General features: G+C 33.9%; 1 protein-coding gene across 3 annotated transcripts; it reads right to left on the minus strand.

Moving 5' to 3' along the window:
• Positions 1-9,698: 9,698 nt before the first annotated feature.
• On the minus strand, positions 9,699-14,263 carry LOC139892287 (probable protein phosphatase 2C 12). 3 transcript variants are annotated; one of them, XM_071875338.1, is made up of 10 exons: positions 14,152-14,263; positions 13,629-13,861; positions 13,240-13,411; positions 12,582-12,735; positions 12,405-12,468; positions 12,158-12,265; positions 11,946-12,071; positions 11,642-11,877; positions 10,797-10,996; positions 9,699-10,196 (listed from the first exon to the last, which is right to left on the minus strand). In XM_071875338.1, the coding sequence occupies exons 2-9, from the start codon at positions 13,827-13,829 to the stop codon at positions 10,798-10,800; spliced, it is 1,260 nt and encodes a 419-aa protein (XP_071731439.1). In that variant the 5' UTR covers positions 13,830-13,861; positions 14,152-14,263; the 3' UTR covers positions 9,699-10,196; position 10,797. The 3 variants fall into 3 exon arrangements, with proteins under 3 accessions (XP_071731439.1, XP_071731441.1, XP_071731440.1); XM_071875340.1 differs by having other exon boundaries at positions 9,699-10,203; XM_071875339.1 differs by having other exon boundaries at positions 13,629-13,872; positions 14,152-14,249.
• Positions 14,264-14,515: the final 252 nt, after the last annotated feature.

A 14,515-nucleotide genomic window follows, 5' to 3' on the forward strand; every position in this document is an offset into this window, starting at 1 on the left:
ATAATTTGTGCAAGAAACTTTGCAAATGCCATATTACGGCTTGCTAACACACAAACATGAGACCATCCGCTAGATGCGTCTATTAGAACCATGAAATATCAAAATGGTCCACATGATGGATGAATTGGTCCATATATATAACCTTGAATTCTTTCAAGAAACATTGGTGATTCTTTCTTAATATTCTTTTCATTAATCACCATATGTGCTTTGCATTAATCACCATATGTGCTTTTTCATTAATCACCATATGTGCTTTTCATTAATCACCATATGTGCTTTTTCATTAATCACCATATGCGCTTTTCATCATATATCCTTTTCACCATATGCGCTTTTAATCATATGCGCTGCGCTTTTCATCATATGCGCTTTTTATCATATCCGATTTTCGATGCTACATAGATATTTCACATTTCCGGTTATCATTGACTGATAATCATATCCATTATGATATATATCAGAGAAACTTAACAAATTTCTCTTTGATTTGGGAGAAAACAAGGCATTGTTTATTAGAATATTCGTACCATTTGGTAATATGAATTTTTTGCCTTTTCCGTTTCTTATATCAAGTTTGCAAGACCTGATATAGTATTTATAATTCCTTCATTTGATTTAAATCAATGAAATTTTTCTTAGATTTGATCATAGTGTGTATGTTACCACTATCTGCAATACATAGGTCTTTACCATTTAATTGATGTTGTATTTCAGCAGAATTCATACTAAAACTTCAAATAAGATAAGCAAATAATGAGTTATATCTCAGCAAGATAATCAAATTATATTACCTGCAAACAAGTTACAATCTGAAGTACATAAAAGATAACACTTAATAAACATATGCGTAATGGTCTAAAACCATTTATTTATGAGTGATACATAACAAGCTAGGCATCTTAGAAAATTCAAACCATTCAAGTCTCAAGGTAGCTCAGGGTTTATTTAATCAAGATTTTTCAATAGATTCACTCTCGTTTTCTTTTCTTTTGGGACTTATTTGTAGAGCTAAACAAGATGTTCATGTATTCAATAAATACTAGACTGATGATCCAAGTTACTAGATCATATAATATGTAGATTCTAAGGACTCGTCAATATGTTTGCTAAGAAAAATACTTGCTATTGCTTTCTCTTTTCGGAACAATTGTTATTTTCATTCAGGGTTTCTAAAATACCCATTGATTCAAGATGATTTTTTTTTTACATTTACAGCCCATGGCAAGTAGTTGTTTCCACTTGATTCCAAATGAACAAATTTAAGCTTTTGCAAATTCAACATTTTCTATTATTAGAAAAATCAACATGATAAATTAGAATCAATAAGTAGCAAACAACATAATAATGGCAAATAAATAATAAAACCGCAAGGGAATGATTGAATAAAGAAACTTCCGGTGGTATATTAAAAACAATGATGGCACCTAGTATGACCAATATAGTGAGGAAAATCATCCTTGAGTGAATCATTTTTTTAAACCATTATTAATTTGAAGAATTCAATAAATAAATTCTTTTCCAAAATTTATAGCAAAAGTATCTCATGAAACAAGTTAAAACCTTCTTAAGCAAATTCCGACAGTATAACTTTAAACTATAGTGATATATTGATGAATACGTTATTTCTAACTTATTACTATAAATTATATGTTTATCGACCGTACTTTAAATCCATACAATTAATTAATTAATTATATTCCTTACTCACCTAAAGTCTATATGGTGGCATCCCTATCATTTCAACTCGTGAGATTATTTTAAGATATAGATCCAATTATTGTTATTGACAGCTCACCATCTCTTTTAGCCTTAATTATTGGTATAGATTATTACTATATAATATTACACCTACATATATACCTATAAAAACCACCACTATCCAATTCATAAAATAGTTTCACGTCTTTTCTTTTTACATTCCAAATGGGGTTCACTCCCTCTCTCATGTGTCTCTTTCACTTTCTCACTAAATTACAAAACAAAACTTGAGTAGATCATAGATTAGGAGCAAACCAAGTCAAAAAATAGAATCGAGATATGGGTTTTGATTCCCAAAGTACCTTATGTTGATGGCGGCAGGTAAGAGCATGATCGTCCTCTAGAGCTGCAACTGTGTATATTTTAACCGTGAGGTAGCTACTCCGGTGGTGATATGACGGTGTATAAATAAATGTAAGTAACCATAAATAGATGGTTGATAACATAAATATAAATGTTAGATAACATAAATGTAAATGTTAGTATACATAAATAATGTTAGATAACATAAATGTAAATGTTAGTATACATAAATAAATGTTAGATAACATAAATGTAAATGTTAGTATACATAAATAAATGTTAGATAACATAAATGTAAATTAGGCGATAATGTCGACCATATATCATTTAGGTAGTATAACCGACCATATGTTAGTTAGGTGGCAGAGCCAACCATATTAAGTATAAATGTTGAGATAATCGTGCTGATAACGTGTTGTAATTTAGTAGTTTATTACTACATTTTGCCTAAGCTTATACAATACTTAAATATTAAAGAGTAGTAATTGAGAGAGAGGAGTATATATTTCATATATATGTAAGAATGGTGCACTGAGTGATTACATTTGATTACATATTTATATTACAAATTTTACTGTGCAAATAGGTGAAATAGTAATATCCATGATCATCCACTTGCTTTATCATTATCCGTGAATTTGATCATCCACTTGATTTGTCTTTATCATAACACTTTCCAATATGATATGTTATAATATGATAATTAGGAGATAAACATAAATTGCGAGATGAGTGGATATAAATCAGAGAAAGTAATTAGCTAATCGATGATAATTTTTATTAGTATATTAAAATATATGAGAATTAAATATTGAAATATATAATTAACAAAATATAAGATAAAACATTACAAAAAATCCAATGAATAGTTATAGGGCCGATTCATTCAACTGGTTGAAATAGAAATTTTATGAAGTAATAAATATATCATGATTAAAAATAAAAATAATATATATATATATATATATATATATATATATATATATATATATATATATGAGTGGTGATTCACAAAAGTTTAAAAGAAAAAAGTTTGTCCCATCAAAGTCATCATCTTTGCCTTGTGTAATGAAAGTGAAGTTTTTGTTTTATACTATGTTTTGCTTCCTTACTTTCTTAACACACTTTCTCACTGTGTCAAGTAATATATACTATCATACATAGAGCTTTAAGACACACAAATTTGGCTGTTTAATTAATTTAGTGGGGTGAGGAAGTATGTCATGGATGGTAATGGTGTGTGATGGGTATGTGATGAAAAGAAAATTGAGAGAGAAAATGTAGCGTTGATATGACAGTTTGTTCTGAGAAGGAATGACGTCATGGTTGGGAGTGATCTTATACTCTCATTTATGTATAGAAGTCTTTATCACCAAACGAGTAGGCACAAAGTGAAAGGTATATTATGAATACAAATCACTAAAACTTATGCTTATTAGGCCATTGTTAACGCGGCATGATGGCCCCGATTTCACCACCATCACGCCACCATCGCGCCACAGCGCGGTGTGATGGTGGCATTTTTTGCAGGTGCAATGATGGGAGCGTGACCAATGACGTGTCGTTGATCATTGGATCCAACAAGTATCCATTGCCATCTCACTTCTTAAACGGCTATATATGATTAATTTAATTATATTTATATTTATATTATTATTAAAATAAAACAATTAATATATCTCTATATAAATACTGCACCTCGTCAACACATTTTCTTACAAGACACTAACACATTTCTATCAATTTCTCTCGACATTTCATAATTATGTCAAATCTCAATCCTAAAGAAGGTGGTTCCTCTCATTTCTACAATTTTGGTTCACCAAAATTTGCCTGGTTCGAGCTCAAACTCCCCGCAAAATATCTGGGGTAATCGACCTTGTGGCAATGTCCCGCAACAAAATTTTATTCACGACTTCAATAACGCTCAATTTTTTTCTCAGTTTTTACAACAACAACAATTTCAACAACAATACCCATCACAACAATTTTCATCTCAACAATTTCCATCACAATTCTCGCAAACGGCGTTATGCCATTTCAGCTTCCTGATATGACCGAAACGCACGGTTTTATACGTTCGATGTCGTTAGGTCTCAAGACGTCACAATCAGCTGATCAAAGTAGTGAACAGTGGTTTGTTATTTATATTTACGGGGCCTAAATTTACTTTTGACTTTTTAATGGTAGAAGGTGTAAGTTAACCTAGGGTTGTGCTTTTGAATGGTTTAACGAATTGAAGATCAAGTGGATAATTGTCTTTGTTTAAATTACCTAAATAAAGGATAGTAGTTTGTTTTAAGCTAATCGTCCTAAATGCAGAAAAGTAAAGAAAGTGGAAGGATATCCGGAGTATATAGATCAAGGAAATGTTGACCAAGATATTAGTCTGGGTTAGGGAAAGGTAATAATATTGATGTTAAAGCTATGATTGGAATGGTATAGATCTGGTTGGATGAGCCAATTACACAAACCTACTTATCTCTAGACTCTCAGAGTTCTCGTTGAGTAGCGAAAAGCATGTCACTTGGTTGTATAATTGAAAGGTATCTATACCTCGGAGGTTATCCTCAGTAAAGCACTAAATTTATTAGTGTGTTGAGTTCTAATCCTAACCCTCGTTATCAGTTTAGTTAACTGAATAACAACGTGCCATGTTGATTGAACACTGATCACAAACGGAAGGAGTCTGTCGGGTAAGTTGACAAAACCTTAAATGAAAACTAACAACCATTTCATCATACTAATGAGATCATACCAAATCAAACATTATACAACATTACAGTTGATATACTGAAAGTAAAGCAGATAGAAACCTAGCAGATACCTAAACAGTTGATATGACTTAATCCTAGGGCAACAATCAAACAAGAACATGCAATAGGTTTGGGTCATACAATCAAGGCACTAGCTAGATCTTAACAGCTCCTAAGAGGTCTCCTTGGAACAGTCAATAGGCATACTAGGTCAATCATGTCTCAATTCCTAAGTTCCGTGTCCTAAAAGCGCATTAGATGCCTCTCGGGAACTCCAGCCATACCGAGTTCATAGAATCTTCAGATACAGTATAACCAGGGGTCTTAATCCTATGAAGTAGCTAATTTCATATAGGTGGACAAGTCCTGATCACAACCTAGGTTGGTCAATCCTTAAGATGCTAGCATACAAATCTATCAGACTCACAAGTTCAGCATAACAATAGTAACCGTACTAATTTAACATAACTACGCTAACCCAAACTTCTATCATGGCAACATACAGATTAATTAAGCTAACATGGTAATCGGAACGCATTATTAAACATAAATGGTAACAATACATGTTTAATACAAAAGACAAGCGTTTCGGATAAAAACCTTAAAAGGCTGAATAAATCTGCCCGAGATTGCAGGGACTCGCCTGGATATCCTCCGAAAAATAAAAGTTAAGCTAGCTACTACTAAAAACTAACTAAAAAGCTTGAAAATATAAAGTGAATAACAAATTGAGTGTGTCTTGAAATGGATGGAAGAAGCTCTTTAAATAGACTTGGATTTTGCCTGCAAACGGCTGGCAGGCCGTTTGGCAAGCCGTTTGGCAGGCCGTTTGCAAAGGCCGTTTGGCTTGGTCAGCCGTTTTTTATGCCCGTTTGTTCAACCCTTGTGGCAAGCCGTTTTCCATAGTGGCAGGCCGTTTGATAAGCCGTTTGCTGCCCTGGTCAGCTTGTTTCCTGGATTATAACTTGACTTTCACTGTTTTCGCTCTAGATTCTCCATTTTAGCTCCGTTTTACTTGATTCTTTTTGCATCGCCTGCGTAATTACTTAATCTACAAAATTAACCGACAAAGTGATTATTTTTGCGATAAAGTTTAGAACTTTATGGATTTAGGGCTTAATATCGGTGGTAAAAACGTGACTTTTTGGCTGATATCACTTCCATGTACGCAACCATGTTCACAATTACAACAAACTTTGACACCTCTAGATAACAACGAAGTCGAAGAAATTCGTGGTGAAACGCAACCACCACAAGTACGGGTTCGAACAAGTCATAGAAGAAAAGGAAAGGAAATTACACAAGAATCACATAATAAAAAATTGTGTCCTGTGCCCGAAGAAATTTGGTTGGCGTCGTGTTGGATTGATTCTTCTGAAAATGGAGTTCATGGTAATTCGCAAAGAGGTTCGACATTTTGAGGTGTAGTTCGTGAAAAGTTCAACAATATCGATTCCTATTGGTTACGAGGTGACAAACAATTAAGTGGAAAATGGCGTCATATGTATAAGGTGTGCAAAGATTTCACGACCTTATATAATGAAGAAGAATGTAACCTAAGGCGTAGCGGTCGAAACAAGGAAGACATATATAACATAACAGTGCAAAAATATCAAGAACGGTATGAGAAATGGGGTTACAAAGAGGTTTGAGAATTCTTGAAGAAGAGGCGAAGTGGTATATACCACCTCCAATTAGTGGAAGCGGTGTGCGAATAAGAAGAGCTTCACAAGTTGTAATCGAAGATAAAGACGATGATGTGGTTTCCGAAAACCAAACAATCAATCTCAGTGAAGATCGGTTAAACAACCTCCAGGAGCTATTTGGTGATGATGCGATTCGACGTCTAATGGGAAGAAAACGATCGAAGAAGGCTGCTAGAAATTCCGTCTGACACGGGGACTTCCTCATCACAGGGTACGGACTCTTCAAGATTCGAAGAGTTGGCTTCAAAATGGAATATGCAAAGGGAGGTGGAATTGGAGAAAAGAACCAAGGGTATCGATGCTATAGCTGAGGAAGAACGAACACGATCGGCAATGGAAGTCATAAAATTATTTGAACTTAACGTTAACGAAATCGAGTACCAGAAAGAAAGGAAAAAAAACTTTGAAGTTCAAGAAGAAGATGGCCGACCGATTCAACGATTATTTCGATGACTCTAGCGACGAGGAGTAATTGTAGTATTTTCTTTTTTTTCGTACGATTTAAGTTTTTAGGAGTTTAATAAAGTAGTAATTGTATTAGGACTTTTTAATTATTGTAAATTTTCATTTTTTAGGGCTTTTAATAAATTGTAATCGTTTTATTTTTATTAATTTAAGTGCGTTTTTATAAATTTAAATTATTATATACGTCTTACTTTTATAAAAAAAATAAAAAAAAACTCAACAAAAATGAAAAAGAAAATGAAAAACAAAATACAAATGTAGGACCTATTTTTCTATCACACAACCATCACGTCATACCATTACAAACTCCATCACGCCATCACACCATCACATTTGGCACATCAGCACTATACCCCACAAAAACACCTCATTACGCCATCATCATTAAATATAGTCTTCGCATGCTTGTAAAAGTCACGTGATTAGCCAGGAATTTAACGTAGTTTGATTAATCTCTAATTTGATCGTTTATTCAATCAAAATTTATAAAAGTAAATTTAGTCAGTTAAACAGGGGATTTATTTGGTCAAAATCAGTAATAGTAAGTCAATTCGAGTAAAAGTTGGTTGACGTTCGGTTAGTCTCTAACTTAGATCGATTAGTCTCTATAAAGTCCCGACTGACTAGTTTCTCACTACCAACTTTTACTACCTTGCAGGATGGTTTTTAACATGTAACCTTGTTGAATTGGAAGATTAGATCATTTGGAAAGAATCTCGAGCTGAATGTTGACCGCCTTGAAAAAAAAAAGTTGAATAAACTATATAGAATTCAGTAGTTTAGTATTTATATATAGTAGTTTAGTGTTTATATAGAAAATTAGAAAATAAAATAATAATATGACAGTCAATCATTCATTATTCATTCATCATTCATCATATCATATCATACTCTATAATAGAAAAAAGATGTCGTTCCCCCTTGCATTATATTTTCTTTTTTCATGAACAAAATTTTTATCAATACGATTTGAAAATTAATTGAGTTACACAAGATACAAACCCTACTTAGCATGTATTGAATAGATCATATGATCTAATTAAACAAACACATTTGACAACCAGATGATACTACCAACTATTTGTAACAACTATTGAGTCGGTACCAACATTGAAACTAAACTAATAAGCAAATACAATAACCCAGTGAACCGCCTACAACCCGTGTATTCTTACAACAAGTATCGAGATCTTCATTAGATAATAGCCGAGACCAAACAACCATTTGACATCCCAAACACTCCAATTCACCTTAACCGGTAGAACTAGCAACCAATAATCCTCCAAAATCGGAAAGCCTAACCTCTGATAGAACCACCCAAAACCCGCCACCAACACACCAAAATCAACATTGGGAAATGATATTGCGGCGAACCATCAAGTTTATTTTCCCGCTTGCAGAAGCAGTCCTACGCTTGTTGTCGACATTTCGTCATAAGGGGTCGCTTTTGCATCTTTCTGGTAGTTTAACTGCCGGGCCATTCAGCTTTACAGAGAGGGAGATATGTGTTGACGAGACATCGGAGATATTAATTATTTATACGTGTTGGGCTTGAATGTACAATATCTACTAGGTAGTTATAGTAAGTTAAATAGGGTCGTTCTTTAACTCAAAAAGTTGTGTCGGAAGACAAAGACGGTCAAAATCGAATCTTTAATTAAGTATTTTTTATTTAAATGTTCGCACGGTCGGACAATTAAACGTTAAAAAAACAAAAAAAAAAAAGAAAAAAAGAAAAAAAAAAGGATTGAAAAAAGGAAGGGGAAAGGAAGTTAAAAAAAAAGTAATAAAAATATAATCAAGCAAAACATTTTTTTTTTAAATTACCAAAATACCCCCAAAATTGAGACTATTTACCAAACTGCCAAGTGTTTCACTCTCACCACAATTTGTATTTGTATTATTAATGCTCCGTAATATCAAAAATTATGTCTAGCAACGTGTAACTATGTTTTTTGAAAAAATCTCAAGAATATGTCAACTGAAACACAATACAATTTCGATTGAAAATAATTGAGCAAATGTTGCGAATCAACTGATTCAACACGCAACTACACTAACAAATTCAATTGAAGACGATAGAGCAAGTCCGTCAAGTAAGCTGATTAAGCAAAAATCTACAGTATACTGAACAAACGGAATGTGAAAGTTTTGTAGTCCTTATATGCATAGGAACAAATTTGTACGAATATGTGTTTTTAGTTATCAACTGCAGTACTTGATAAAGTAGCTTTAGCATGCATTGTTTTTACATGTAACACAACTTAGTATTTCCGCTGTATATTTATTGGTTTTTTCTTTTACATATGTTGCCAATGCAGTTGTTCTTCATAAAGCTGGTTTACCCTTTTATAGTCCACATGGTATTAGGTATTAGTACCATATGATACACTGGATGTAGCTTATAGTTTGTTCATAACAAATATGTTAGAAAATCAGGATTTGTGAGTACAAAAAGTTAGCCTTGGTACGATATATATCAGCATCATATGTCTGTCGGGATTAGAATATGCCAATGACAAACATACAAAAGATATATCAGCATCCTATGTTGTAAATCTTACAAATGCAACACCCACTGAACTTACAGTTTAAAATATCTTTTAAACAAACTAAATGATGCTAGTACACTCAAGAGAAGGATAATCTATCTAGTTTAGTATAACTCTATAGATACAAGATCTTAAGTTACAAGATATATCGTGAAAAAAGAGTTACGAAACAGAAGTACGAGAATGTTATATCATATGGCTTCAGTAATGTAAAAGCAGACTACACAAATAAAGCTTCCAAGAATTGACTCTTAACCGAATGTTCTTTAGAGAAAATGCAATGGGAGGGATGGTTTACACAAACACGTGACGTGACCTCCAACTCTATTAAATGAATCGATATGCCATTTAGTCGTGCCTAGCACATTTATGGGTGAAGAAGGTAGGTTTTCTTGTTATAGGAGCATGATATTAGGGAAAAGGAGTATTAAAAGTAGAGAACGATGAAGGTGCTCAATTTGGAGCAGAAGAAAGAATCAGATAAATAAACTATTGACACAAGCTCGTCGTAGTTTGGGGCATTTAACGTAGGAAGGAACTTATTTTCGAACAACCTCTTGGTCTTCACATCCATACTTGGGTCGGGTTGGGTCGGGTGGGGTCGTAAGCAATATGACATACTATTCACTTTCACTACTGAGTAGCCTGCCAGTCTGCACCCTAACAGAGTCAATGTGAGGTGGTTTCCAAATATTTAATAAAAGGTAAATAAATGAGAAAAGCAACATGCAAAATAGAACATGGGTCAAACTGATTGGTATGGTTTGATTGATCTGATTTCTTTCTAAACGGGTAAATATGTGAACAAATGAGGATTCCCTGTTCGGGTTAGCGGGGGAAGGCGAGATTTTTTACTCAGATGTAAGCGGCCTAAGCGGGTTATCCAGTGACCATTTCCAACCCTTTCCATGGCCACCCGAATATGTGATATTTGTGAGGTTTGAACCTGAAACCTCTTGTGAGGATATTAGGATGTTATGTAGTGATAGCTAATTCTTTTTCTTTTTGTCTATTGAAATTATAGATTTTATGTTATTTTTATTTTTTTGATCGGCAGTATTAAAGTCAGTGGCATTAGTAAATATATACTTTGAATTTGAAAATAAAAATTTGATGGCATATACACCTAAAGCATCTTCTTATGGCCCAGATGGGCGGAATTATAGAAAATGGATAATCCGGGCTCTTTCTAATGTGTTCAAGTTGGTATTGCAAGGTCAAGTTAAAAAGAAAAATCAAGTCAAAGACAGTACCTTAAGGTCTTTTGCCTTCCATGGCTTCTCTTTTCTCATGGCAGCTTAAGCAAAGAAAAGGGCCATCCCATGGCCTTGGTTTTGCAGAATTACATAATCCTTCAAGTATTGAAATACCCTCCCCAGGCTTCATTTCTTTTTGACACACCGCACAAGAGAACAATTTGAACAGATTACAAAGAGGGTATTTGGTATGTAACCTGCAAACAGATGAGATATATATCCGCTGTTAGTAATACAAAATCTGAGAAACTCCAAATGCAAGCTTCTATACATATTCAGACACCCGCCAGTAGAAGTAACTCAGAAAAATAATAATAATAAAAGGGAAACAGAAATTTGTCGCCCAAAGTGTTTCTTATAGATTAAACCTACAATACCATTTTAAAAGATATACATCGATTATTATCAAGGTTGAAAAAGACGTGAGACGGAGACGAGTCGGTCATGACCTTGAAAGGTAGAATAGGTCGAGACGGACGTTGACTAAGGTTGACTTTTAATATATAAAGTTTTGTTATAATGATTTGTATAATATAATTACAGTGTATTTATTAATTTATCTTTAAGGGATAATATGTAAGTCGGTGTTTTTCAAAGCTAAATTTTGAATGTGCTTAGGATTTTCAATTACACTACACAAGGCCACACACCAACACTCACCCACTTTGACCTGACTTTTAGCGTTGACCGACTAATAAGACGGTTTTAGACAAAACGAGACGGGCTATTCACCAAACCGCTGCAACCGTCGTTTGCAACCAAGATTATTATATATTGTTTAATCATATTTAACTAGCTGACTATTTTAATAGAGTTGAATAATTTGAATTAAACGTACAAACCTTTCTGAAAGCAAAGCTGATCCTTCTTCTATAAGCTCCTCTACCACATCTAACGGCAGATACACGTCATCAACCTGAGGCGGTGACCCCGAACTTTTTCTCCTAAACATGGACTTCAATACCTTTTTACCAGTCTTCTTAGTATGTGGTATATGAGAGTTTGTCTTTTCTGGAGGTAGTATATCTACAACAATACAGGTTGTATCATCTCTCAGCCCCTTAAATTCTACAGCTTCCTATTAACAAGAACAAAAAGTTAGATAAATGATCAGAAAAAGTAAGTAAACGATATGTGGGCCCGTACTTTAACGATTTGGGCAGCAGCCGCATCTGGTTGCAGTCCACGACAACAAACTAGAGCTGCTTCTGCTGACATGGCATCCCAGACACCATCACTTGCAATAATCATTCTTCCACCAGCAGAGGATAGCTGCAAATTAAGGAGTACAAAAACAAAGTATATTAGCTCATTGTCTCAAAAAAAATCTTTTTAAAAAGTATTAAATATGAACTGACCTTCACTTGTTTAACATAAGGAACAGGAACAATAAACTCTCCAACGTCTAGATCTCCGATTGATCGTGATAGACACAAGCCGCCAGGCCAACATCTTAAAGGACCAATCTACCATACAAAGTTGAAAAAGTAAGCAACATGTCTATACATACATCTAAATACCATATGAAACATTTAATGTAAAAAACATGAAAAAGAAAATGTAACCCATTAACGATTCAAAGAAACGCATTCAGGAACAACATACTTGTGTGCCTCCACCAGCATTAAGCCGGCCAACCTCACCACCACTTGAAGTGACACGCTCCCTCCTACCCAAAAACAAAACGAAAATAAAGGTAAAATGCATAATATATAAAAAGGATATTTCTGAGTCCTAAATCAACTTTAAAGGAAAATGTATCAATAAGACTTGTTAACATACTCTTCTTCACTGCAATCAAGTCTGTGATCTGCTGATAGATAATATAAGGCCCCATCTGCAGACTCAAATATGCAGCGAGAATCACCAACAGAAGCTACGGTTATAACTGATCCTTCAATAATTACAAACGTGACAGTAGTTCCTGATGATTGAACTGAAACATGACAATTCAAAAACACCAGATTAGCATAATTGATGACAAGTTTCACACATAAAAAATACAACCAAATGTGCCTATGGGAACACACGTATGCAAAGACTTGTGTACAGAAAATAACAATATACTAAACACAACGTTTGACCTCAAAAGCATATAAAAATACGAACATGGCCATCAGCCAAGTAGCCTTGATGCTTTGACGTATGCAACACACATCAAAATGCATGTTGAGGTGTGAGAATGCTCTGTTAATACATGACTTAACTTTACAACAAAACGTGTTTAGACCAAAAAGTACCACTACATTACATTTTCAAAGTAACCATCTCTGCAAATAACTACTGACTCCATGATTACAAATGGTTACAAAACTTACATGATTAAAGCTTCTTACCAAGTCTGCCCTAGATGCATTTTAAGACATAATCCCAAAAACACCATTAAGTGCAAGTCTATATGCTTATGCTGATAAAGATAGAGCAAGTTATACATCGATACCTTGTTCTTGGAAATCTTTATCTGTTTTGACAAATCCTGCGACCAATGCCCTAGGCAACACTGTAATCCATTCATCTCGGTTAAGGTCTCTTGGAATGGCACCCAAGACATTGTTTAAAAGATTCTCCTTAGTATATATAGCTGCTGCAGACCCATTGTGACCATCAAATATCTGCAAAGCAAAATTTGGTAAGAGACTTATCGAATAACAATACAGAGGCCCACCGATTGATCTATGTTTCATACAGTTATCCCTCCATTTCTTTACTTAACTCTTACCATCTTATGCAGTACAACATGTAACAAAAATGAAATAATAAAGATAAACCAATGCTGTTACACATATTTAAAACAAAAAAATGCCAGAGTAAGTAATCGAGATAAAATACCCCGAAAACAGAATACGTAGTCACACCGTCTCCTAAAACGCGTTGGCATTCAGATTTAAGCAAAGTGAAATCCTCCCCTTTCTTCGACTGATTAGACTGACCACTAGTAATCTCCGGTCTTTCGGTCTTCTCACTAGCCAATTCGCGCTTCAACAACACAGATAACGGAATAGTGTGATGCTCACCCGTAACAGCAGCCATTTCAACAGTAACTTCAATCACCTTATAAGCTACTACAGACCCACTAACAAACACTCAATCATAACATACTCATCACAATTCAAACGAATTAGAAGAAAAATATAGCCCTACTTTAACATCAATTTCAAAATCACACATTCAAACAGTAACTGTACAAATCAACAATAATTTTCAGTGATCGGAACGTGAAACTAACAGTAAATATGATCCAGATATAAAACCTAGCAAATGTATCGATATCGATATAACTAACAATATACAATATATATAAAATTACAACGGCCAAATCACGGTGAACTGATGATAGAGAAAATGCACTTACAGAATCTGCTTGATTGATAATGAAGAAACGCGTTTGAATAATTGATTCGAAGTACAGAAATATGAATGTATGAAGATAAAATGATTGATTCAAAGGAGCTGATTAGATTCGTTTTGTTACAAAAATCGCGCGAGAGAAAGGGTAAAGATGGTGGTGTGATAGTGTGTAATATTCCGATTTTTCATTTATATATTTTATTTTTATTTTATTATTTAAATGTCAATATTTAAATTTAGTTTAACTTTATTTAAATTTAAATAGATAAAAAGTTTAAAATAATCAATCATGTGCTGATAACGCGTACCGCTTTTCTGGATTTAAAAGGCCGACTTCAGGTATGATGAGCTGTTGAAGTTTTCATAAG

This window comes from Rutidosis leptorrhynchoides, chromosome 2 (genome assembly GCF_046630445.1).
Source record: "Rutidosis leptorrhynchoides isolate AG116_Rl617_1_P2 chromosome 2, CSIRO_AGI_Rlap_v1, whole genome shotgun sequence".
Classification (NCBI taxonomy): Eukaryota; Viridiplantae; Streptophyta; class Magnoliopsida; order Asterales; family Asteraceae; genus Rutidosis; species Rutidosis leptorrhynchoides.